Source organism: Desmodus rotundus, chromosome 10 (genome assembly GCF_022682495.2).
Source record: "Desmodus rotundus isolate HL8 chromosome 10, HLdesRot8A.1, whole genome shotgun sequence".
Taxonomy (NCBI): Eukaryota; Metazoa; Chordata; class Mammalia; order Chiroptera; family Phyllostomidae; genus Desmodus; species Desmodus rotundus.
The window spans coordinates 97224108-97249948 of NC_071396.1; the positions used below are offsets into that span (position 1 = coordinate 97224108).

The 25841-nt window shown below is 40.7% G+C and overlaps 1 protein-coding gene across 1 annotated transcript; it reads right to left on the bottom strand.

Moving 5' to 3' along the window:
- Positions 1–4906: 4906 nt before the first annotated feature.
- Positions 4907–25841, bottom strand: MEX3C (mex-3 RNA binding family member C). Its single transcript, XM_024580568.3, has 2 exons — positions 24751–25841; positions 4907–7928 (listed from the first exon to the last, which is right to left on the bottom strand). Exons 1-2 carry the CDS (start codon positions 25472–25474, stop codon positions 6706–6708), a joined length of 1947 nt encoding a protein of 648 aa, XP_024436336.3. The 5' UTR covers positions 25475–25841; the 3' UTR covers positions 4907–6705.

Sequence of the window (25841 nt, forward strand, 5' to 3'; positions counted from 1 at the left end):
CAGTCTCCCAACCCTCCAACCTCCAGCCCCCAGCAATGGTTCAATAAACCCTTTAAGACTTTCAGCCTTGGAATTTAAATTTTTTTATTTAACAAGTGTCAGAATTGAGTTGAATTCTTAGACACCCTGCTTAAGTCTGAGAGTTGGTGGTGTGGGAACCCCTCACCCCCAACACAGTACACATTGAGACTGTGACCTCAGAATGCCGAGAAACTCATAGGTCAGCACAGATTGAAACAGCTCTTGGGCAAAGATGTGAAAATGCAGTCGAAATTAGAGGGTCATAATAGCAAACCTGTCCCCCCGCCTCAGCAAAATGGACACAATAGTCCCTACACCCCCAAGGCTGTGGTAAAGATTAAATGAGATCATGCACCTGAGTTAACTGGGTCGCCCAACTAGGGGTAGTGTTCTAGAACCCAAAGTCTTCTTACTTTACACTGCTCTTCAGCAGTAAGTACTTCATTGTTTTTTAGGGTCATGCTGGGTTTTTTAAAAGAACCAGAACAAGAGGGATGCTACCTAGGAAAAGTAGTTATTTATTTCACAACATCTCAAGGTCTCAATCTGAGCTGAATTTTGTGCAGTCTTCATAGGTTATTTCCATTTCCCAGATAAGGAAAATAAGACCAAAAGTACACAATCTGCAAAATATAGGATTAGATGCCCTCTACTGAAGCTGGAAATTAAAGGAACTTGTATTGAAATAGAATCCAAAGCTGAAAAATAAATTTTGTAGGCCTAGCCCAGGAGCGCTTTGCAAAACTAAACGACAGGGAAATGCCCCGGGTCGTGACCGACACATCAGATATACTGTAAGAGATGACACACTCGGTTCCCCTTCCGCGCTCTACCTGGGATTATAGACCTCAGGGACACAGATCTGGAGTCCGCCTGGTTCCATCTTTTACTGGGAAGGGTTTACTTACCTAAGGTGGTGATGGAAGGGATAGCAGAACACTATTCCTGGGGAAAGTTACAAAAAGAGGGGGCAAGTTCACGAACAAGGTTGAGGAACTGGAATAGGTCAAGATAAGGCTTGCCCACTAGTAATGAAAGTAAAAGGACCATTTCTGTTAACTTTGACCACAAACACAATCTTTGAAGGGAGGATTCTTGAAAAAACTACTAGGAATTACCTGCTTGGAAAGAGAAACATGAGATGACAGCTTTTCAGAATGTGAATACTGAGAACCTCCATTCACGTACAGAAAAGGCATGCCTAAGACATGTCTGGCCTGGAGAAAACTGCAACTTCTAGAATCAAAAAGAAACATCCTGAACGATACCACTGGTTGACTTTAAGAATGTGCAAAGTTCCCAGGTAAAAATTCTGCAATACACAGAACAAAGGAAAATTGCCATTTAATCCAAACACAACCAAGAGCCCCCTCATTGTCAGTCTGTTCTTGGTTTTCATCACTAGCCAGATGTGGGGGTGGGGGTCCTTCCCTGAGGTAGTACTGTTTTAAGTAGCTTTAAGAGTTGCTTTTAGATACTCACACAATTATTTTCACACACACACAATTCTTAAAACTATTTCCAATAAGTACTTGTAGATTCCAGCAATGAGGAAGAAATCAACTAGCTAATCCCTCGTTTTCCTCTGCGGTTTAGGTCCTCCTTTCAGAAAACTTTGCTTCACCAACGGGACTCAGTAATTTCTTAATAGTAGGCATGGTTATTTGTTAACTCTACTATCATATTCTTTTAAATGCCACCTAATAGTGAACCTCAAAGACTTGAAGTCTATGTAATTTACAAATGGTTAGCATTAGTGAAACCCACAGGCTATCAAGCATTCCCTCAGTCCTTTTTGAAGTCCTAGCTCTCTAGTTTTAGATTTATCTCTAAAGTACAATGTCTAGTTTCCACAGCTCGGTAGTTTACATCTATGACTCAAGTAGGCATGAAACCACTACCCCATTCAAGTCGCTTACAACGCCTTGGTGAGTCCCCTTAAACTGCAGGAAGATTATGTCAAAACTTCCATTGTTTGCTTTTGCTCTTGGGAACTGTCGTGGAATACATAGAGCCTTGTGCTTTCAAACAGAAATACCTACAATTTGTTTTTCAGTTTAAAATAATACATTCTTGTAGTTCTAGGATCACATTAAAAAAAAACCCCAAATTTTCATTTTGAATAGAGGCTAACTGTTGTTAACCTGTTGCTGAACTTTCTAATTTAGCAGAACCTCCATCTCTCTCTGGGGCACACGTAGGTTGTCTCTATACTTTTGAGGTTTTTTTTGTACAGCCCTTGAGATGGTGACACTAACTTTTCCCATTTTGATGCTCAATATTAACATGTGCAGTAAATGATACATTGGATGTTGCTGATAGGCTCTGAACAAGATTTGTAACACGTCGGTCCTGTCTTCTGAAACCAGCAAGCTTACTACTAAGCCAGTTCTTTTCAGTTTGTTGTGTACATCATAGCTCCTCTTTAAGACGTAAGGCACTTAAGTGCACTCCCACTAAGACTGCAAATTTAAAAGGTACTTAAACACTCTTACAAAGACTGCAAATTTATAATTTTAAATACAGAAGCAGCAGGAACTCATTTGGGAATCAGGTTACAAACTTCTCCATCTTCCCAGAGACCTCTAAAAAAATACCTGGAGGGCCAGGTTTCTCTTTAGCCATTTCCCTCTTTCCAATCCCCCAGCAATGAATTGGCCAATGAACTGTTTACTAGCTAAAGTATCTACCCTCGCCTCCTCCAGATGGAAGTTCTCTTGCACAGGTGTAAAAATGCTACCTTTAAAATGTAAAAGCAGATACACACTAATACAGAGGCAGCACAGAATATCCCAAATGGCAGGAAAATTGAACTTTTTTTTCATAATTTTCAATTACTTCACATGGTCAACTGAAGACACTTAATGGGAAATAATTACTCTAAGACATCCAAGTAGGAAGGTATAACAGTTTAAAGAGAATAGCTACTCCTAATCTTTATTAAACAGAATCTCATTAGGTTTCTCGATGTCCCTCCCTATTTCATCAATGCTAGTGGAGCCCAGTACCTTAAATCACTAACAGAAAATGGCTAAGGTATGAAATAGCTATACAACAGTATTATCGCAACCACTAAATTATGTTATGGAAGTATACTAACATGAAAAAATGTTCATGATGTATCATAAACATCCCTAGCCCTATTTATAAAAAATTTTGAAATGAAACAAGTAGAAATTTGAGGGGGGGGATAGGTAGCAGATTGAGAACCAGTGTGTTTTATAGATTCACTAATAATAATTTGAAGTGTAATAACATACCTACACCAATTTCCTAAACCTAAGTATTCTATGTAGCCTTTTTTACTCTTGCTAAAAACGTATTTGCAAGGGGATTCCTTTGTTAAAACCCTTTACAGAAAGAATTACATATTATTACATATCATAATTAAACTGCTAGCCAAACGAAATGTTTTCAGGTTAGCATCTATTCTCCAAAGTTGTAAAAATGGAATATTGTGGTGTCCTTCTCAATAGGTTTGCCTTACCTTTGGTTTTTCACATTGCAGATTTTCCAGTGTGGGGCTTTGATTCCCTGGAAATGCATGTCCACAGGGTTCCTAGAGCCCCTCCCCCCAATACTTCCATGAGCAAGAAAATTAACTCAGGCACTAAGGGAAAGGCAGACCGAGACTTAGAAGAATTTGCTAAGTGTTTATCTTGGCTAACATTAGTTTCAGACAAAGTTTTGGCTTCTTTTGCCAAAGAAAGCCTTCCAAGTAGATTATTTCCAAGGTCCTCTGAAAGATCTTGACCTTATATTGGGTAAAAGTTAAAAAATTCCTATTTATTGGTCATTCATTTATGCTGGAATTATATAAATACTGTAGCACACCCAATTAATTTACCTTGCATACTCTTGGAGGCTAACCCTAAGTTAGTGGAGTAACTCTAGGGCAGTAATCTCGCCCACCATCGAATCTATGTTCTCTGGTCTCCCAGCACGGCCTAAGAATCTACCCAAAACGAACAATAAAAAGACTTATTCTGGGTGTGGAATAAATACCTCTAAGTATTAAGAATGGATAGAATTTCTGTTTCTTTAGAACAATCTTAGAAATATCTTTTTTCTTGCTCGTTAACAAAAGCAATAGTTTACTCCAACCAGCTTCATCAAATCAATTTCATCAATGGAGTAGTATTTTTGCCAACAAAACCTTTTAGAAGGTGTTTAGCAAATTAAACACAGGAATGGCAAAAGTAGGTTTGAAGTTGTGCGGATGCGAAACTGCGCTTCTTGTTTTACACCGGGGGGAGCAACAGTCGTTTACAGCCGGGAGCACGGGGAACAGTTCACACAGCCGCCGCTGCAATCATAACCTGCGTGTCTCTTCTTCCAGACAAACAACTATAAACCCACTTTTGCTCACCCCTGCATTTTGCCATATTAACAACTATAAGCCTACCCTGCCCCATCCTGTACATGTACCTACATAATAGAAAAAAAAGTTTTTATATATTTGGTGATTAAAAACAAAAAATTTCAACAAAAGATAGAGACTACAGTCTAAGTTGGATTCAGGGTTTTAGTTAACATACCTATACAAAGTCATCTTCTATTTTATTTATAATTAACTTAATAGTGATTATTTGTGGTCAACTACACAAATGTGCAACTAAAAAATCTGAAACTAGCTACATCTCTAACTTTACTATAATGTAACACCATTTAAAGAAAAGGGTAAATGTGCATAGCAACACAAGCGACACATTCGACACAAGCGACACATTCGACACTAACGCCACACTAAACTCACAAGAGGGAACACAGGTGGCTGGAGGGGGAACTTTGTAAAAGAAAATACAAGGAAATACTCAGCTTTGGATCCAGGTATCTTCCAGTCTAAACTAATGATTACATGAAAAACACCAATGAGAATACATTTAAGTTAATGGAAACAAGTCTTTATTAAGTAACTTTTAATATCAGAAAAATAAAACTCTTATAATTCTCTTTACAGCAAATATATAATATCAGTGCTTTGGCCATCTTAAGTTAAAGGCCCTTTATCATAAAATATATGGTTTTAAACTTTACTCAAATTGAATTTATAATCCCTATGACTTCCCTACATATACATAACAAAAGAGTGTAGTAAAATTAGCAAATACTAAACTATATTGATAATTTATCATTCTTAGTTTGTGGGTTTAGAAACAGTACACGCACCTAATATATACGTCAATCCCTTGGCTTATTAGTTGCAGTGTACAATGCAACAGAATACAAAATACATGCTTGGTGAACATTCGTTCCTATCTACAAGACGGCAGCTAAAGATTAGGTTTCAATACTGACATTTAACTATCCTACAAGCAATTAGCATTACATCATAATATGCCATCAAGGCAATTTTTTTATACTGAAAAAAATCAAAATAAAAACCGTTATTTGTAAACTTTTATACGAAATGTAACTCTTCAAGTGGAAATAAAAAATAAAATTTGTCTATTTACTATTCAATACACATAGGATTTCAATTTTTGTTATACTGAGAAAAAAAAGCTCTTTTGTGTTGGGAAAATAACGCTTCAAAAAAATAATTAGTAGAAAAACCCACCAGTATAATGTTTTGTCCTGTCGATGCCAGCATAGATTTGGGAACATACTGAGGATGACGTCATAGACATCCGCAGGTGAAATGTAAAAGTGTATCTTAAATCTTTCCTTGTGATTGGAAATAGTTTTGAAATGAAGTAAACTGATTAGAGGTCATCACAGCTGCTTTTGTGAATTATGCTAAGGGCATGATCATCCCTCTCTCCCCGCCCCTTCCCTAAATTACTAAAAAATAAAAATATATTTATCATGTGCAAGACAAATATGGATTGAACATAAAATGTTTCACATTTTGATCTAGAGTCTAAAAATTAATCAATAGCTTGATCAGACTAATGAATGGAATGTTCACATCCTCAATTATTAGCCAATACAGGTGAACCCCAAAGCCCTTCCTGAAATGGGAAAACCCAGGTGGCCATTTCCACATTCACCGAGGGAGGCAATGGGTAGGAATTCACCATCGACACAATTGCATTCCTGATCCACTGATCATACCAGCTGGGCGAGATGAAGGTCAATGTAGCAGTTTTTTGCCCCAAATTATAACCAGTGATTGAGTAAACTGCCATCAGCCCTATTATTACCAGTAATTCACAATGCATTAAAAAGTTACTTGTAATCCTGCAGAATTAGGCTAAGTTGTTGTAAAATAAAAAAACAAACAAACCTGTTTTGTCAAAACTGGCAGTGTAAAAGAAGGCAGCCCTGGAAGTGTCTTGAATCACCTGTAATGCCAAGTACCCTCCATAAACTCTTAATGTGGTTAGGCTTTGGGACCCATTGTTTTGTAATCTTAGACGTATATACTTTTCTCATAGGCTCACACAACCTATGATCTTCACTCCATAGAGTTGAACTTCAGCTTTAGCAATTCTTATACAAGCTATGTCTCTGGGTCTACAGGATAATATTAATAATTCAAACCAAACTAATAGACAAGAGACCACTTAGGTTTAGTGTTACCATAGCAGCCTTTTATAAGTTTACTAACAACTTTAGCCTAATCCCAATAAAGCCTGATAACAGTCATAAGAATTCATTAGGAAGTTTACTGGGGGTACCATTATACCCATGCCTTTACGAGTCCATATAGAGATATAGTATTTATGTATATATATATAGTTAAGAGTGAATCTGGATTGCCTGAGTAACAGCTGTCTGGCAAACTGGACATGATGGCGTTCTCTTTTCACAGATCTTGTTGGCACATTCCATGCAGAAGAGGTTGTGGCCACATGGAACTAGGGCAGCAATAACTTCATTCTCAAAACAAATCACACAGTCATGCTTTCGTCTTGATTCTGGAGGTGAGCTAGAGGTGGAACCACCATTGGAAGAGGAGTAACTATTGGTACCATTAGAAAAAGCAGGGATGTATATTGGAAGGCCAACATGGTTGCCTGTACTAGGTGGGTCGCTCCTAACCCTCCGAGCAAGTGGGTGTTCAATGCTCTCGGGAAATGTAGGAGACAGACGAGGAGTAGATGGCTGACTTCCTCTACGCTGAGTCTTCATGTTACCAGAAGGATCACTCCCAAAGCCAGAGAGTGGGTTTACTGGTTCAAATGGAGTCCAGATAGTTTGCGCGGATGTTGGTAAAGAGTCAAAGGCAGGAGAGTCAACTGCAAGATCTTCTGAGCCTACAGATGGTAGTGTATCTCCAAACCAAAAGTTTCCTGTGCTGAATGGGCTTGTTGGACTAAAGTCAGCCAGCCTATTGCTTCCGAAGTAGGAATCTGTGGAACCACTTCCCAGAGAACTGGAACTATCATTTCGATAATTGGATATCATTCTTGCACGGCTAGGAGGAACTGGGTTGGAGGAGAGCCAGGCAGAGCCAAGAGTGCCACTTTCAAAGCTTACATCGGTACCGTTGTAATGGAAATCATTCTCTTCATTGAGCTCAATGTAGTTTCCTGTGCGCATGGCGATATGCATTTCTATTTCTTCTCGGGCTCGGTCAACATTTTCAGGCATCCCGGTCACTTCAAAGACGGGCTCCTTATCTCGGCTCGGAGTTACTATGTATGTGTGGGTCTGCTGCTGAATTCTTTTAATGGTTGCTCCTTTGGGCCCAACCACTAACCCTACCACACGATACGGGACCCTCACTTGAACGGTGGTTTGGCCGGGCAGATTAGGACTTGACAACCCGCCCAGGGCAGGGCCATTTTTGTTTCGAGATGCACGAATCATGGAGAAGTGCTCTGCAGCTGAGAGGATTTCTCTTTTGGCCATGGCAACATCTTCTTTCCGCCCGGTGACAACAAAAATGGGCTCTTCACCACGAACAGGTGTCTTGATGTACGTGTTTGTCTTGGCTCTCAGTGCTTTAATTTTGCAGCCTGTTAGAAAGAAAATATGTCACAAGAATCAACATCTACTTCAACAATATTGATAAAGACAAATCACAAAGCGCTCCTTTCAATCTAGACTCTGCTTCTGGGCAGCCACACTGCTCTATATAGGCAAGCTGTACCCTGACTGGTCTGACCTTCAAAACCTGAGTAGTTTCCTACCCTGCAGGGTACTGGTGGCAAAGAAAAGCCATCGGTGTATATGTCAGAAATTCAACATTGATTTAACCTAAACAATGACCTTAAGAACTAGACTATTATACTCCTTTTACTGCAAAGGAAATGAAGTGCAGAAAAATTGTATCACTCGTCCAGGTTCACACAGATAGTAAGTGGCAAAGTCAAGGTTAAACCTATTGACTTGAAAATCTACCATCTTTTTGTTAGTCCAATAACCTCAAATTTCACACAACTATACCATATGACCGATGTTCTTTAACTAATTCCCACTTAATTGTCTTATCATTTTAACACGACTCTTTCTCATAAAACTCAATCGATGACAACAGCAAAGTGCTCATGACTAGTAGGTCATTTCACTTTTGCTCACATCAGCTGAATTTTAAGCTTACTAAGAATCAGTTGTGTTTCTCCTCATCTGTTTATGCTAATTGTATTCATGAATGAACTAAATGAACTATTACATAAACCAGTGAAATATGAATAAAAACATATTTGTATGAGAACTAAGTTGATTATTTTTGAAAATTTCAACACAGATGAGTACCTTAAAGAGAAAAAAAGGTGTTGTTGAACTATGTATGGGTGAGACAACTGTGAAAGCCTAGGATAAAAAAATAACACAGGATGACTTTGCACTCACTGTGAAATTCTGGCTAAATTCAAAAGAAACACTGGAAGTTGTACGGAATGTGGGCATTGGGTGTGATCTTATTGAAGGACAACTCCTAAGTATATTTAAGTTAAAATAAAACATTTAAGACAGCATGTATAACTACATGTGATTATATAATAACTTTTTGGAATAATCACTCATACCAGTGCCAACTGGGTAAGATTAGAAGGCTTCAAAGTGTAACCTAAAATGTAAAATATACCACCACAGCATGCAGTTTTCAAAGATCTCAACATGAAGGTTACTAGAACAGATTTATTCTCCTGAGTGTGTCATGGTATTCCCAGTTCCTCCAAATAAAGAAGGCTGTTGAAGATACTCATCACTATCTGGGCAGGTCTTTTTCTTAAACTTTCCCTTCTTCTTTTTGTCCCGCGCCACCCCCCTCCCCCCAACTATCTGGACTGTGGTTGGATCTAACAAATAGGTGTTTAACATATGGCTCATGTAGGCAGACAGAAAACGAACGTTTTGAGCATGAACTGCTTTGGAGATGGGGGAGTGAGATAGGCCTTACACACTACCCAAAAGTCGTGTGCTCAGGCTTTGCACACCAGGGAAGGTGGTAACAGGAAGATAGCAAACCCAACTCCTTTTACGCTGCCAGCAAAAGCAGAAGCATGTCTTCTCTCCCCTAAAGTTTATAGGACAGTTTTAACACGGTGCAAGAAAACTCCATCAATCATGATATTGTTTCTAGAGGAACACAGATTTTCTAGAATATGCACATTCTAAAGTTGGGGACAATTTGAATAGGCAGAGTTCTAATTAAGTGACATAAATGAAAGGAGAAAAAGTTTGTTTTATTAATATTCAGGTGGAGATAAAAAGCTTTTGAGTACTTTAGACTGAGTTTGTGTTTGAAAATTCAGAGATACTGAAAAAATCATAAAATATATAATCTCACAGCGGCACAGAGCTATAGAAGTAGTGATAAATTAGACTGCACTAAAAAAAACTTCTGCATGCCAAAAGCCACCCAAAACAAGGTTAAAACATTTACAACTCACATCACAAATAGCTGATTTTTCTCTCTTACACACATACTCCGTCCTACATATGAAAACACCAAAGCCCAACAGAAAAACAGGTAAAAGAAATGCTCACAGAAGAAATACATCAATGGCTCTGAACACACAAATTCCCATTTTCATGTGAATCGAGGCATTATTTTTCCCCTGTAAGATTGGCAAGTATCAAAAACAGCGCTAGGAAGGAAAGGGTGAGAAACCCTCGTATTTAGCTGCCCTATCACAATTACCACTGCAGGTGTCCTTTTGCCCCTACACTGCCACCCGCAGAATGGGCTCTGCAGAAATACTTGCAGGGGTACAAAATGACCTCGGCACTATGCTCTCACTTGTGGTTTACATTAGTGTGAGGGCTGTACAGCTACATAGTGGAATACTATGCAGTCACAGAACTGGCTGACTTAGGGGGACAGGCACGAGAGAGAAAATTTTCCTTGCACGCCACTTTTAGAAAAACTTTGAGCCATACAAATGCATCAACTTTGCAAAGAAGTATGGTTAAATTAGAACAATTAAAAAATGATAATTTTATTAGACTTAGCTTCTCAGTAAGACTTTTGGCTGGTACTGAGATTATTTTTCTTCTTTTTCTTTTTAAAGTATATTTTATTGATTATGCTATTACAGTTTCCCATTTTTTCTCTCCCCTTTATTCCCCTCTACCCTGCATACCTCTCTCACCAACATCCCCTCCCTTAGTTCATGTCCATGGGTTGTTCATGTAAGTTCTTTGGCTTCTCCATTTCCTATACTATTCTTACCCTCCCCCTATTTTGTACCTACCATTTATGCTTCTTATTCCCTTTATCTTTTCTCCCATTCTCCTCCTCCCACTTCCTACTGATAAACCTCCATGTGATCTCCATTTCTGTGATTCTGTTCCTGTTCCAGTTGTTTGTTTTTGTTTTTTAGGTTCAGTTGTTGATAGTTGTGAGTTTGTTGTCATTTTACTGTTCCTATCAGGACAATGCTCTAACCAACTGAGCTACCCAGCCAGGGCAATATCAAAGTTACTTTATTTCTAGGGCAATAACTAGTTTTTTTTTTTTTTAACTTTTTAAAAAAGCTTTTTAAAAGAAGATTTTATTTATTTATTTTTAGAGAGGGGAAGGGAAGGAGAAAGAGAGGGAGAGAAACATCAGTGTGTGGTTGCTTTTCACGCGCATCCTACGGGGACCTGGCCTGCAACCCAGGCATGCGCCCCAACCAGGAATCAAACTGGCGACCCTTTGGTTTTGGTTTGCAGGTCGGTGCTCAATCCACTGAGCCATCCCAGCAAGGGCCAAGGCTTTTTATTTCTAAGATGTAAGGACTAACAATTATTTTCTTACAACTACAAACAAAAACCCCAAACATATGACAAGATGTATACCAGCCTGTGTAGAGGTTAAGAACTAGAACAGCAGCAGCTTTCAGAACTGTAATTTTATTTTGATTTGGAAGTAAATTCCTCAAATACAGAGTCTCCAACTTAGCTCCCTAGTATAGGAGGAACCCCTTTCTCCTTTCTATACCACTCTGGCTGGGGCTGTTTCACCTTGAAGCCCTTTAGCTCCAGCCAGAATTCTGGTCCTCTCACTCCCAGCACAGCAAAGGTCCTGCCTTGCCTCTGCAGGGTCAAGAGAGCCTCTCCCACCAGCTGCCTCAGCAATTAAGAGGAGAGGTCCTCTTGCTGCGAGAGGAGCTGAAAGGAAGAATTCAAAGGATGGTCTCTGCATCTTCATTGTTTCTCAAACTACAGTGGGTTTGCAATGTCACCTTAACGAGTTGAAATCAGCATTAAAAAAAAAAACAAGAACAAAAACTCTAGGTGTTACAGATATTTCAGTAAAATATGTGTAGATGGGCTTCACTGTAAAATGTTCTTTTGCTTGGGGGGTGGGGTCACAATCAGAAAAGTGTAAAATTCTGCACTGGATCATCTTTAAGGCCACTTTGTGAATCCTTTCAACATGTGGAATGATGTACATATAACCCAAGAACCAGCTATAGAATTGCAGTCTGCAGTGTAGATGTAATTATGGTCCAAACCAATTCACCTAAAAATAAGAAGATTATCCAGATCACCTCGGCGGCCCGATCTAACTCTGAGTCCTTTCAGGTTTCTCCAGCTGGTTCTCAGTAGTCAGAGAGAGGTGCTGAGAGCCAGATGGAAAATGGAGACTTCAATCCAGAAATCTTTTTCTCTTCTTTAATTTTGTTTATTACCTGCTTTTGTTTTCTGTTTTCTAGTGCTGCCAAACAAGTTACCATGTGGCTATTTTACAATTCTGTAGGTTAGAAGTGTGACACGGGGCTCAACAAGGCTAAAAATCAAGCTGCTGGCAGGACTGTGTTCCTTTTTTGCTGGAAGCTTCAGGGGACCTGTTTCCCTGCTCCTCAGGTTATAGGCAGAATTTAGTTCAGTTACAGGACTGAGTTCCCCACCTTCCTTGCTGTCAACAGAGGGCCATTTTCAGCTTCTAGAGGCCACCCCCATTCCTTGGCTTGTGCTCCCCCTCCCCCAGTCTTTGGAGACAGCAGCAGAGGTTCTCATGCCCAAATCTCTCCTCTTCTCACATCTCTGACTCAGTTGGGAAAGGGTTTCTGCTTTTAAGGACTCATGTAATTACACAGGACCCACCCAGATAGATGATCTCAAACATCCTCCGTACCCCAGGTCCATATTCTACAAACATACTCTGTTTCTGGAGGATTAGGGTGTCGGCATCTTTGGGAGAAGAGAATTTATTCTGCCTACTACATCACCATTTTCCTTTCCTCCAGTTATTTTCCCTTTCTTCCAAGTCACAGCTTTGGAACCTAGGAAAGTATCTATCTGGCCCATGAAAAATTTAAACCCTAACCCAAGGCAGTGGCTACACATAGGAGGTCAGAAGTATGGGAATCACAGACATTAGAATAGAGTGATGGGACTGAGCTAAAAACCAAGATATAGGTAAAGAAGAAATACTTAAGTCACTGTGTTGACAAAGACAGTATACAGCAAGAGCTAAGGAAAAATTTGGTGGCAAACTGGCCTCCACTTGTTCTAAGGGCTTTGCCTAGGTGTTCCTAACTAAACCACTCCTCCTCCAGTCCAAAAACATCCACCAATTGTGAGAAAAGGGATCAGTCCCAGGAAGGGCACATGCCTGGGTTGCAGGCTGTGTCCCCACTAGGGGTGTGCAAGAGGCAGCCTAATGCTTAAACTTACCTGTTCAAATATTAAATTCCCTAGAGAGGTGCAGGTGCTAATTCAAAGTGGTTTGAATTATGTAAGCTCATAATCAGGAGAGGAAACAGTCATGTAAGCAATACTGATATAACTGCTTTAAAGAAAATAGACAGAGTGGGAGCACAGAAAAGGAGATGACTTTATTGCTTACAGTAAATGACAGACGGCTACAAAAGCATCTGAACTTAGGCTTAAAGAAAGGTGGGAGGAAACAGCGGAGGTTCAAGTGCCAAAGCAGGGGCTCAAGAGTCCAAGATGGCGGTCAGGACGCTACACCTGGCTCGCTCTTGTGGGAGCTTCAAGGGACTGGAGGGGAGAAGGCTCAATGGGGAGGCAAACATCCTCAAGGTCAGACAAGGTTAAATTCTATCTTGCAGAGAATTTGTTTTATTTTTTTAAAGAACCCCCCAACGTTTTATGAAGTGTTGCTAACTTTTGACAAAGAAAATACTGTTTTCCCGAAGTTAAATTCATTGTATTTTTCACTTATTTCATAAATTAGCTACATATTATATTACATGATGGGGCAAAGTAGGTTTACAGTTGTTTGTATGGAAAATACATTAATAACCAATATGAGAATACACTGTTTTGTGTACTCACAACTATAAACCCCACTTTTGCCACACCCAGTATATAAGGGATTGAAGAAAGCTAAAACTCTTACAAACACCAAAACCGCATCTTCTATTTTCACGTTGAGTCAGCCTCTGGGTATACCTTTCTTCAGAAAGTCCCGCCCCCGCCCCAAGCAGTTTTGTTTTGAAGGGGAAAGAGTCCTATTAGGAAATCAGTGTACACACATATATGTACATACACTCTTTAATAAAAATGAGGAAGGGCAGTGAAACTCAAGAAATTCTTTTTACGTTCAAGATAATAACTCCTTGGTCTAATATTAACTCCCACCTCCCTTCTCCCCATTCAGTGGCCACAACCTACCTTCTCCCAGACCCCATCGTCTCCCACACATGCCTTGTTCCTCTTCTATCTCTGCTCAGGTATTTCCCTACATCACCAGGAACACCCTCCTAGCACCCTCGCTGCCTCACATCTTCTGAGTAACAAACACAGCCATTTGGAAAAGATGACATTGTACGTGCGAACTCGAGTGATACAAACATAGGTATAACTCTTATTACCACACTACCACCAGCCAATCTTCCAAGGTCCGTTTTAAAGGAAACAATGTAAGGATCACAAAACTGATTATCTGCAGGACTGGGTTCAAATCTGTCGCCAGTTACTCATGGTTTCACTATATTAGGCCATTCAACCTCAAGGCCCTTTCCAATGCTTGTATGTTTCAACCAAGGCACCTCTTCGTTAAGATACTACCATTTTTCACATACACGTATCTATTCTTTCTTTCCTTAAGAAAAGGGATGTTGAGTAGTGGTTGGCAACACCAGATTTTGGATAGACTATCACTAACCAGCTTCGTGAACTTTAACAGGTCACTAAACCTCTATCTCTTTCATGGGAGAGGAATTATGATTAAAGACACTCTCACTTGGTTGTTGCAAGGACTGAATAATATAATGTATTAAAAACGCTTATTACTCTACAATGCCTGTTCCTCAAGTAGGTGCTCAGTGAAGGGGAGCTTTTTAGACTATCTAGCCAACCCCATCACTTCAAGTATTTCACGAGAGAACTGAGACAATATGCTTAACTTGCAACTAATAAAAATTTGTAGCATTACTTTTCAGTTTTCACTCTCCCGTTTATATTCTCATTTAATTGTAATAGCGTGCTTTAGGGAGAGCAGAAAAGAGCTTAACTGAATTGCTCAAGACCTCCCAGTTGGAAAGTCAGATCTGAAACCCAAGCTGCCTTAATTCCATACTCCTCTCATTAGGCATACTATTTTTCTCTAACAGTAATGAAGACACATTATTTCATTTTTCCTGATATAGTAGAATCAATGAAGGTGGGGTCATATTACTTAATGATTTTATATAAAATGAGGTCCTCTATATCCTAGAATAGTATAGACAAGACTATCCTGAAGTTCCTTTAACTTTACAGGGGACTCAAGTTCAATATTATTAATCCAACATTTAAATAAATTATTTAGATTAGCAATGCAGTATATTCCTAAATCACAATATAGAAATAACAGCTTTTCTTTCTGGGGTTCAAGTGTGCATCTTGTAGCTCTCCTAGTCAAACTTTTCTGATTTTTTTTGTTGTTGTTGTTAAGAACACTGACTCACTTTAAGGTATCCTATAAAAGCACTCAAACAGCTTCATTTAAGTGATTTTAGTTTTGATTATTACCAGTATTCATCTAATACCTCAAATTGATTAGCACCCACTGCCCTTAAAACAAGTTCCAAACAACTTGAGGTTGATGGGCTCTTTAGGCAAAGGGTTAGAGATAAAGCAAGAGAGAGGAAAACCCCAATGACCACAATATGGAAATTAAATAATAAAATGGTAAATTTCTAATCCAACAATTCAGTTCAATAAAACAAACAGAAAGCATCTATTTTGTTTTAGGTACTTTGACATTAAGGATGTAAAAATGACCAAGGTCCAGTTCTGCCCTCACTGACTTGTATCAACTATAAACATCGTAAGGATTTGGTGTCTGCACATGTTCAGCAGATACTGGTCTGTCCCTTTTTTATACTGTTGGTTGGTGATGTTGTTAAACTTTTCTATATCCTTGCTGACTTTGTGTCTACTTGTCCCACCACTTACTGAAGACAGGAGTGTTGAAGCCTCCAGTTCTATTAGTCTGAGACTCGGAGCAACTGTTTCCTCATCCGTACTGTGGAAGTAATAGATCAAATAAGATGACACACTGCCTGACACACTTAAACATTTGTTGTTATTAAAAAAATAAAGTGAAATCAATTTTCTGGATAGGAAGTTAAAAACATGTGAAGAATATAGCTCCTAAAGATAAAACTTAGTGATACTATGAAAAGCATGTTAAGATACTATAAACATTACAGAATTGGGAGGAGATATGTTGAAGTCAGTTAATTGGTAATTTGAAACCTGATACTTTTACATGATTTTAGGAACTCTTTGTGGACAAAAATAAGAACTACATGAGATAATCTAGTTTAATCTCATTTTATAGATGAGAGAAAACTGAAACTCAGAACAAAGTTATTGACTAATGACTCCTAAATACACCGCTCTCTCAACCTGCTTATTTTCCTAGTTGATTGTGAGAGTACAGAATTCCCTGCATGTTCAAGATATTTTTAAAAATAGAGGTTAAACTAAATCTAAAACCCCCTCTTTATTTTACCTTTTTAGTTTAACAAGAGCACTGAGTAATTTTTAAAAGGTTCATATTTTGCCTGTTGAGGGATGAAAGGCAGAACAATCTTCCTACCTGGGGATTTTTAAATTAGGTTTATGCCCTTTGGATGATGTTAGTAGAAACCTTAGAAATACCTGTTTGAGTACCATATAATGAATCTAATTCATTTGTAAAGTAACTCTCTTCCCGGCTAGCCTAGCTCTTTACCATTTACATTTCAAAAGTTTATTAAAAAAAATTTGAAGATATTGTAAACTTGAATATAATGTAGATAATTTAGTTAGTGGTATACCAGGGGAAAAAACTTAGTGACTGACAATTTTTTGGTTTCAACTAGTTACCTGCTCAGAGTATAAATCTAGTAGAAAAACAAATTACAGACCTTACCTTACACCTCATATACAATTTATTATTTCTACACTTTCAACTGTATAGTGATCACAACTTCTTCTCAAACTTGATCCTCGCGCCAAATGCGGGGCAAAGGAGGGACCAGGGAAAGCAAGCAGATGAAACAGGTTTTTTTTTCCCACAAGAGGAAAAACAGACTCAGTAAGGTTAAGTGATTTGTTCAAGGTCATAAGCAACAAAAGGTGAAACCAGGTCTCCCAGTTTTCTAACTGCAAGTTCAGTGTCCTTCCCTGCAGTATACTACAAGGTACAGGAGAGGCAGAAACAAGCTAAAGGGAAGGAAGAGTGGTATAGAAAGGGGAACAGAAATAAGGTCAGTCCAAAGTACAAACATTTATACTGCTAATCTTTTGGGGACATTTTCTAATGGTTTGCACAATTCCCTCCACGCTCTCCTCTAACTAACCATGCTCAATACTAACCACTTTCTGCTTACCTTCAACTACAGCAGCAGTTTTCATTAGAGAATTTTATCATTTTAAGGCCTAGTCTTATCACTTCATGATACAACTTTACGTATGGTCAAATCAGGCTTCCCTGCACCCAATAAATGGTAGCTTTTGCTGAACAAAGGCAACCAAACCATGCCTACACGAACTGTTCTTAAATCCCAAACATTGGTATGAAAGATGTGCTATAGTTATGGCGTGTATCTTAAAATTCTCAAAATTAGTCATGAAATAAAGACTTGAACTTGAATGCTATTCAAACAGCATTGGTCTGTGCATAAATCAATTTTACAGTTGAGTTTGGTAATACAGCATTAGAAAGTTATTGTAAAGGCTTAATATTAAGACTTAATTTTTACAAATGTCTATATGGTACCTAATGGTAACATGGGAAAAAGTTAAAAGTAAACCCACAAATTATGCTGTATAAACCATCTGGGAAGCAGTAAGATGCAGTTTAATAAAAACATCACTTTAGGGTACCTAAACATCAATGGCGTTCTAAAACGGATTATCCATAATTTAGTTTCCTAAAGGAGTTTTTAAACTGCAAAGTTTTTAAGCTTTCCTATTTAGTATCTGATGAACATTATCTGTTTTTTCTATTGAGTTTATTTTTTTTTAAATAATCTTACTTATTGATTGGGGGAGGGTGGGTAGAGGGAAGGGAGAGAGAGACAGACAGACAGACACTTGTCGCCCCATCCATTTATGCAGTAATTGGTCAATTCTTGTGTGAGCCCTGACCGGAGACGGAACCTGCAACCTTGGCGTATCAGGACGACGCTTCAACCAACTGAAGTTACCTGGCCAGGGCCATTTTGAGTTTAACTTCAAATTACAAATTCTATGTGGCATAAATTACATTTCAAAATATCCTGTAACAATCCCACAGATTAAAAAATAATACTGTGGCCCTGGCCGGTATAGCTCAGTGGATTAAGTGTGGGCCTGCAAAGCAAAGGGTCACTGGTTCGATTCCCAGTCAGGGCACATGTGTATGTTGTGGGCCAGGTTCCCTCTGGGGGGCACAGGAGAGGCAACCAAACATTGATGTTTCTCTTCCTCTCTCCCTTCCCCTCTCTCTAAAAATAAATAAATTTTTTAAAAGATTAAAAAATACTGTGATAGTTATCATAGCCATTCACTAACATTCTGGCTCTCTCTTGTGGGCCACGGTTGTAACGCACTTTCTTGACCACTTGATATTAGGTGTAGCCAGATGACTCGCTCTGATTAATGAAATATGAACAGATTTGGTAATTATTACTGCCAGGGCTAACATTTAAAGACCAGCACATGCTATGCTACTGTCTCTTACCCCTCTGGCACAGGGGCAGACCAGCCAACGTTTGAAATGGTGGTTGCCTCACCGGCATGGGTCCCTGAATGATTAAAATGAGCAGAGCCCTTGTGAATAAGAAATAAACCTTTGCTGCCCTGACAGGTGTGGCTCAGTGGGTTGGGTGTCGTTTGCAAACCGGAAATGTCACTGGCTCAATTCCAGGCCTTGGGTTGTGGTCCAGGTCCCTAGCCTGGGGCAAGGGAGAGGCAAGTGATGGGTGTTTCTCCCCCTCTCTTCCCCTCTCTCTAAAAATAAATAAAATCTTTTTTTTTTTTAAAGTAATCCTTTGTTGTTACAATACTGAGATGTCGGGGTTCTTTGTCACCACAGTGTAATTTAAGCCTACCCGGACAGATGCACAATCTACCTAACAAGCATTCAGACATCAGATGGTTCTAGTTCTGTCTCCTGAGAAGAATAAAATGGGTGAAACTGCTAAGCAAGCCACGAAAGGGTGAACAGGATTAAACAGAGAGACTCAAATTAATTTCAGGTTTAACTTAACAAAAGTAGTATGTGCTTATCACTTCTATGTATTAACAGATTTGTGTGTCACTCAGAATCTCTTGATTACACCCAGCTAAGAGAAAGGAATCTCAAGCCTGCAGAGTTTAAGTGACTTCTCCCAGATCACAAAGTGAGTTATTGGCATAGAGTATCAGAATTTAGGAATTTTAATTTCTGGTTTCTGGCTCCTTCCAAAATTCCACAGATGAGCAGACTTGTTAAGGGCAATTTGGAGTAGTTTACACAATATGAATTTTTACATTGAAACATACATTTTAAAACATTTTTACATTCAGTTTAAGGCAAAGTTTTTATATTCTTTAATTTGTACCAAACCCACAAAATATGAAGTACCATGCTACAACTAATGCCACCTTTCTCTGAAAACTTAAGATGTAAAAAGAGCTACCTAGAATTCCAACCTATAAACATTGTTGAAAATTTTTCTAAATAAAAATCTCTAACAGTAAGATGTCTCAAACACTTGACTCCCTGGATCATTTAGGTTGTTGGTAACTGGAGGTAAGAAACACACCCTTCATTTTACCTCTTTATTTTCCGCTTCCTCCCTAGTGAATCAAAATAGTTCATTAGCAGAGTAAGGCAGGAAGAGAAGGCAATAGACTCCCCACCAGTCTGCAAAACAATTATAACTGAACCTTTCCAAATGGTCCCAGAGCTAATACAATTATCAACTAAATTTAAAATTTAAAGCCTAGGAAATCTGCAATATTTAATTTTCTAAAGCTAGTGTGTATATACACACAATTAACTTTCTGAACTGAAAATGACTGAATTTTTACTTAAGACTCAGATCCTGAATATTAGAATGACAACTCTGCCTTCTGAGTAGTAGAGGTATCAAAATTTTATTAAGTTAATTTGGATAGTAATATTTTAGGTTATGCATACTAAAAATATGGTATCCCTACTCGTGATTACGTCAGAAATCGACCCAACCTATTACTGACCTTCCGGAGCAGGATGCCTCAGCACTGAGGCAACAATCTAGAGTGAGACCTTTATCTCAGGTCAAACATGCCAGTCAAATCCAAGCAGCATTGTTTGAGCAGGTTACCTTTCAGAACTTCAGTTCCTACATCTGCAAAATGGGGGACATGGCCCAGCAGGGTTAAATGACACCAGTAAAGCATCTAACATACCTGCACAGGGAGAAAGAAGGCCAACAATCCCCCCCTCCACCTCCACAAAAGAAAGACACACTGTGCTTTAGTGTTATTCTTTTTTAAAATTATTTTTTTCTTTTATTGATTCCAGAAAGAGGGGAAGAAAGGGAAAAAGAGAGGGAAAGAAACATCAGCGGGCTAACTCCTGCACACACGGGACTGGGACTGAACGCACACAGCCCAGGCAGGCGCCCTGAATCGTGACCTTTCCCTGGCAGAATGAGGCCCAGACATGGCCAGGGGACTCGAGTATTCCGAAACTCTCTCCTCATGAAATGTGTATTTCTTCTTGAATAGAGTGTATGTGTATAGCGAGACTAAACTTTTTCATTTTCTCCTGGACAAACATGCATATACTTTCCGTTGTGTTAGAACTTGGTTCCACCCTGTGAAACTGGAGACAGTAGCTTAATAAAGAAAATTATTTCCAAAAGGGTGTAGCTCAGCAACAGCCAAAGCAGGGTGCAAGGAAATCCATTGGAGTGCAGGAAAAAAATAGAACTCCAATTTCCACTGCTACCTCATTCTTCAAAAATTGTTTTATGTTTTATAATGTATAATATATCAGCATATGTAACAGTCATACATAAATACCAGACAATGGGAGTACAAGTTTAAATTCTTTTGACAAGGTGTACAATAAAAAAAGCTAGAGATGACTTTTCTAGACTATGAAGCTAGAAAACACACACATACAAAGTCACTAGTGAAAGTAGTTGGAGACACTATTTTCTTAAACAGTGATATTAATTAAACTGTGGGTTGTGAGTCTTAAAGCAACTGAATTCATGATACCAATATTTATGTATAATGTGGTAAAACATTGGTATATGAGGCCTGTCAGGAAAAAGTCCAGCCATTGTTAACATAACAATAAGTTTTTGTGACATCGATGTAACCTGGCGGCCAAGGAGAGTGGACTGGAAGGCGCATGTGTGAACAATGATGACTTCACTGTACTAGTCAGTGGGGGTGGTAGATGCTGTTGAGTGAGCATGTGTACTGTGTGGCCATTCCATTCAAAATGACTGAGCAAGTAGAGCAGCGAATCTGCACCAAATTTTGTGTAAAGCTTGAACATTCCATTCCTCCACTGGAACTATTTGGATGATTCAGAAAGCCGCAGCTATGGGCAACTGGTGATTGGCAGCTTCATCAGGACAACATGCCTGCTCATGCATCATGTCTCATGCAGAGTTTTTTTGTGAAACATCAAATCACCCAGGTGACTCAGCCCCGCTACAGCCCAGACTTGGTGCCCTGTGACTTCTGCCTTTTCCCCAAACTAAAATCACCTTAGAAAGGGAAGAAATTTCTGACCTTTGATGAGATTCAGGAAAATACTACGGGGCAGCTGACTATGACTAGGAGAACTGTGTGAGGTCTCAAGGTGCCTACTTTGAAGGGGACTGAGGTGTCCTTGTCCTATGTACAATGTTTCATTTATCTTCTTCAATAAATGTCTCCATTTTTCAGATTATATGGCTGGATACTTTCTGGACAGGCCGTGTGGTATTGTTCTACTTTAATTCACTTTTTAGTCTAACTGGCTGGATACCACTGACTGCGAGTTGGAACCAAGTCCCTTGACTTAAATCTGTTAACCACTGTGAATCTGTCTTGCAAATACCATATATTTTTAAAAAGTCTAAATCTGTTAGGTTTACTTTTGATGCCTATATTCTAAAACTTCTTTGATTACCAACAAGCCTCTTTAGTTTCTGGCTTTCTTTCACAGTACTGTTGGTTTAAAAATGAAATGTAAAGTTTAAAAAACTGGACCAATTCAACATGTGTGAACAACCATAGTACGGGGAGTATAAATATGAGGTCAACACCGCCAACTTTCATCACTAGCAGATGCAGTGGCTTGTTTTCTTGAAAGACTGAAACCAGAGGCCATCTAAATGAGTTGCTGGTCTATATGACTCAGAATTCCATTTGTCCTACTCTTTGCTTTAGAACTGAAGTCATAAATGTCTCCATCTGTGACATTATTATTTCCAAAACCAATTAAGAGGATGTCAAACAGAAAATATGACTTCAGGTAATGAATAAAATGGCAGGAATAGAAAATTCTTAAGAATGAAAATGTAGTTCATCTAAGGCAAACAAATTAAATGATCTGCCCTGTTTATTCACTTAGGGGGAAAGAGAAATTACCACACTATAAAAGGATGCAAATATTGGAAGTTGCTCAGTTCTCCTGTAGGAGTGGGAAAGTACTTTACGGGCTTTATTATGGTGCTGCTGAGGAATGGGGGGGCAGAGGGGTCAATGATCCACTAGTTAAATGGTCCAGAACAGCCAAGGGCAAGACTCTCTCTGCTCTTAAGATAAGGTAGGATGATGACATACTTTTAACAATACTGTGAATTCCGGGAAAATAGCACAAAAGGAACAGTCAGCAACTTGTCTCCATGTCCTAAGACACAGATTCACGTTTCCTTATTAATTAATAACCAATAGAAAGAAAAACTAAAGACTTTATCTGCAATTTAATAGATAGTATAAAATAAAAACTCAGAATGAATTTAGTTTACTTTCAAGTAATGGATTTGTATAAAGGTAAAAGTTTGTGCAATTAACAACCATCTTATAGTGCTTTAAAGGGTCTAGTAAAGAAAAGGAAAAATTTGTATTAAACCAAATATACAAAAGATGTCACTCTCATGTCCCTTAGTCCAACTGGCATGTAAATGTTCTCCTTTGTTACCCTAAACTGTGGCCATAAGCACACTGTTGTAGCTTGTGCTAAGGAAGTGGCATCCCAGTATGGTCATAAGGGTTTTTTCTGCCTTACACACACCTTCCCAACCCCTTTCACCACTCCCCTTTATAGATCCTAAGTATCAACCCCCCCGCCCTGCAAAATATGCAACTTTCCAATTATACCTAGAGACTATTCCTCCACACCTTTCTTTCCTCATTGTTCCTCAGGCTTCCTTCCACCTCCATTTGACAAAGTCCTGTCCATTCCCTAAGGCCTCCCAGGGTTGATGTTCTGAGATGCATGACTTGTTTGTCCCACATTACAGTTAGTGCCATTCCACTGTTTATTAGACTACTAGCTTTCAAAAGCAGCAACTCTGAACCAACCTTACATCCTCATCTGCCATAAACTCAATGCCTGGCAAAATTCAAGCTTGATACACAGCAATTCCTCGACGTTCTTAACTCAGTGGCCAACTCATTCTGGATCCATAAATTGAGATGTTATAATTTTATTCTACGTAAGATGAAACAGTTCTCTACTGGATTAGTATCTAAAGTATTGCAAAAACTCAAGCAAGCCATGCAAAAGTTATTTACCAAACTATAATGCCTTTTAGTACCAATCAAGAGGTCTGAAATAAGCTATCTCCTCTATCCAGATTTCAGATAGGTTTTTCTTGTTAAAATCCAGGAGGTAAGAAATGAGCCAGCTCTGATACCTGAAACCACCATGTCAACAGACCTCTTATTTATGTGTACTTTAGACCACTTGGGAAAGATGAGATCATTTAAGCAGCAGCGCCATCATTTCTCTTTATTTGACCCCAACACTGCTCTCAACCTAACAGCACAGAGACATGCATCAACCAGTCCAACCCGTATTGAAATAAGGCAGCTGCAAGTAATATTTAATAAAGGGGAAAAGCTGCACTCTACAGAGCACCGGACCTTCCCTAAAAATGTCGGATACAGAGGTACTCTGGGCATCCCCTTCCCCCACCGTCACAAATCTACTGGAATCTGAGACATAGGTCCTTTGTCTGAACAATGTGGGAGGAGTCTGTCTGCAGTACTGGTGCGCTGGCAAGTGTGGAAAAGAATTTACAAAAGCGGTGTAAATGCATAAAGTTCCTTAACTCAATTACCTTACTGGTCAGTTTTTCTACATCGTGTATACTGAAGTGAACTAAAAGGTAGCTAACGTGTCTTTTCGAGAGTTAAAATGCATCAAAGAAATACAGCAAGATCAACAGAGAGGCTGCACTTCAAAAGCTAAGTTTCTGAATAGCGGATGGCGGGGGTGGTGGTGGTGAAACCCACCACGACAACATTCCCTATCCTCTCGAACGAACTCTTTCTTCCACAAGCCTCCATTTCTGTCAATTTCTTCATTTGAACAAGCTATTGTAAAGTGAACTGAGCGCTTTTACAGGCACTGTGGGTTAACTTGCAATCTCGGTCCTTTCCGTGCACAACACCGAATGCACAATCGACCTGACCTTTTACCACCTCACTGAGGTTTTTGGTGCCACGCCAGTCTGGTGTTCCACGAATACAGCCTGAGTAAAGTGAATACTGTAGGATTGGGTGGCTGGAGAAACTTAAAACCTTTTATCATGCAAAACGAGCGGAACACCGAGGGTTTTCGAAAGGTGACCGTCTCCTCTCGTTGACCCTCGGCTCCTCCCCGACCCCTTCACGCAGACTTGGGGAACTCTCCAGGGTCGCCTTTTCTGTTCCAAGCTCTTTTGCGTCTCCACCCACGCCCGGGGCCATGCCCAGATAAAGCCCTCTCCCCGCACTCACCCTGGCGACCGACAATCTCAGCGACGTGCTCGGAGCTGGGCACTGGGACGCACTCGGTGGTGTTGACGCTCTTCCTCCGCAGCAGGGCCGTCTGCTCCCCATTCAGGCCGGCTGCCGCCGCCCCGCAGCCGCCGGGGCCGTAGGCGTGGGACAGCATCGCCGCCATCATGCCCTGGGCATCGTCCCCTCCGTAGAGCACCCCCGCCGCCGCCGCGGCCGCCTCCCGGGCCTCGAAGCCGGCGGCGGGCAAGAGAACCGACCCTAAGGACCCGCCCGGGATCGGCTGAGTTTGGGAGGTGGCGGCCGCGGGCGGCGACAGCAAGAGCAGCGACGGTCGATCCTCCTCCTCTGCCTCCTCCAGCTCCTCCTCCTCCAGCAGGTCTCCGTCCAGCTCCGCTTCCTCCCCCTCCTCGTCCTCCTCTATCTCCAGCTCAGCCGTCTCAGGAGCCCCAGGGCGGCCGGGCGGAGTCCGCTCCTCCGAAGACAGCCCCGCCGCCCGCCGGGCCTGGCCCTGCGCCGCCGCGGCCCTCAGTGCTGGAGCGCTGGGCTCCGCCGGGCTGGGGTCGTCGAGGCCTAGCGCGGCCAGGTGCTCCCTTAGCAGAAGCCCGTCCCCCTCGAGTTCCGGGCCGCCCGCGGGCGGCGGCAGGGGCGGCGGCGGAGGCGGCTGCGGCAGGGGGGCCGGGGCCGCCGCCAGGGCCAGGGCCGCGGAGCTGCCGCTCGGCATCGCGGCGGCGCGCTGTCAATGGCGGCGGCGGCGGCGGCCGGGTCAGGCGAGGCGGGCGGCGAGCCCCATGGCGGACAGGGCCCGGGCCCTGTTCAGCGCGCAAACACCTTTCCTCTGGGGAGGTGGCAGGGCTGGCGACCCGGGCTGGGGAGCGCCAGGTCCGCCCGGAGACCGGAGAGGGCGGGGTGGAGGGGCTGGGGTAGGAGGTAGAGGTAGGTAACTAGGGTGGGTGGGTGGGGACGGCAGCGGGGCGGGCTGCTGGAGGTGGCCGCGGCTCCCCTCTCAGGGTTTCTTTTGTTTCATGGCCTTAACCAGCCCCCGGCGCGCGGCGGCGGCAGCGGTGACGCCCCACGCTGCTCTCAGAATG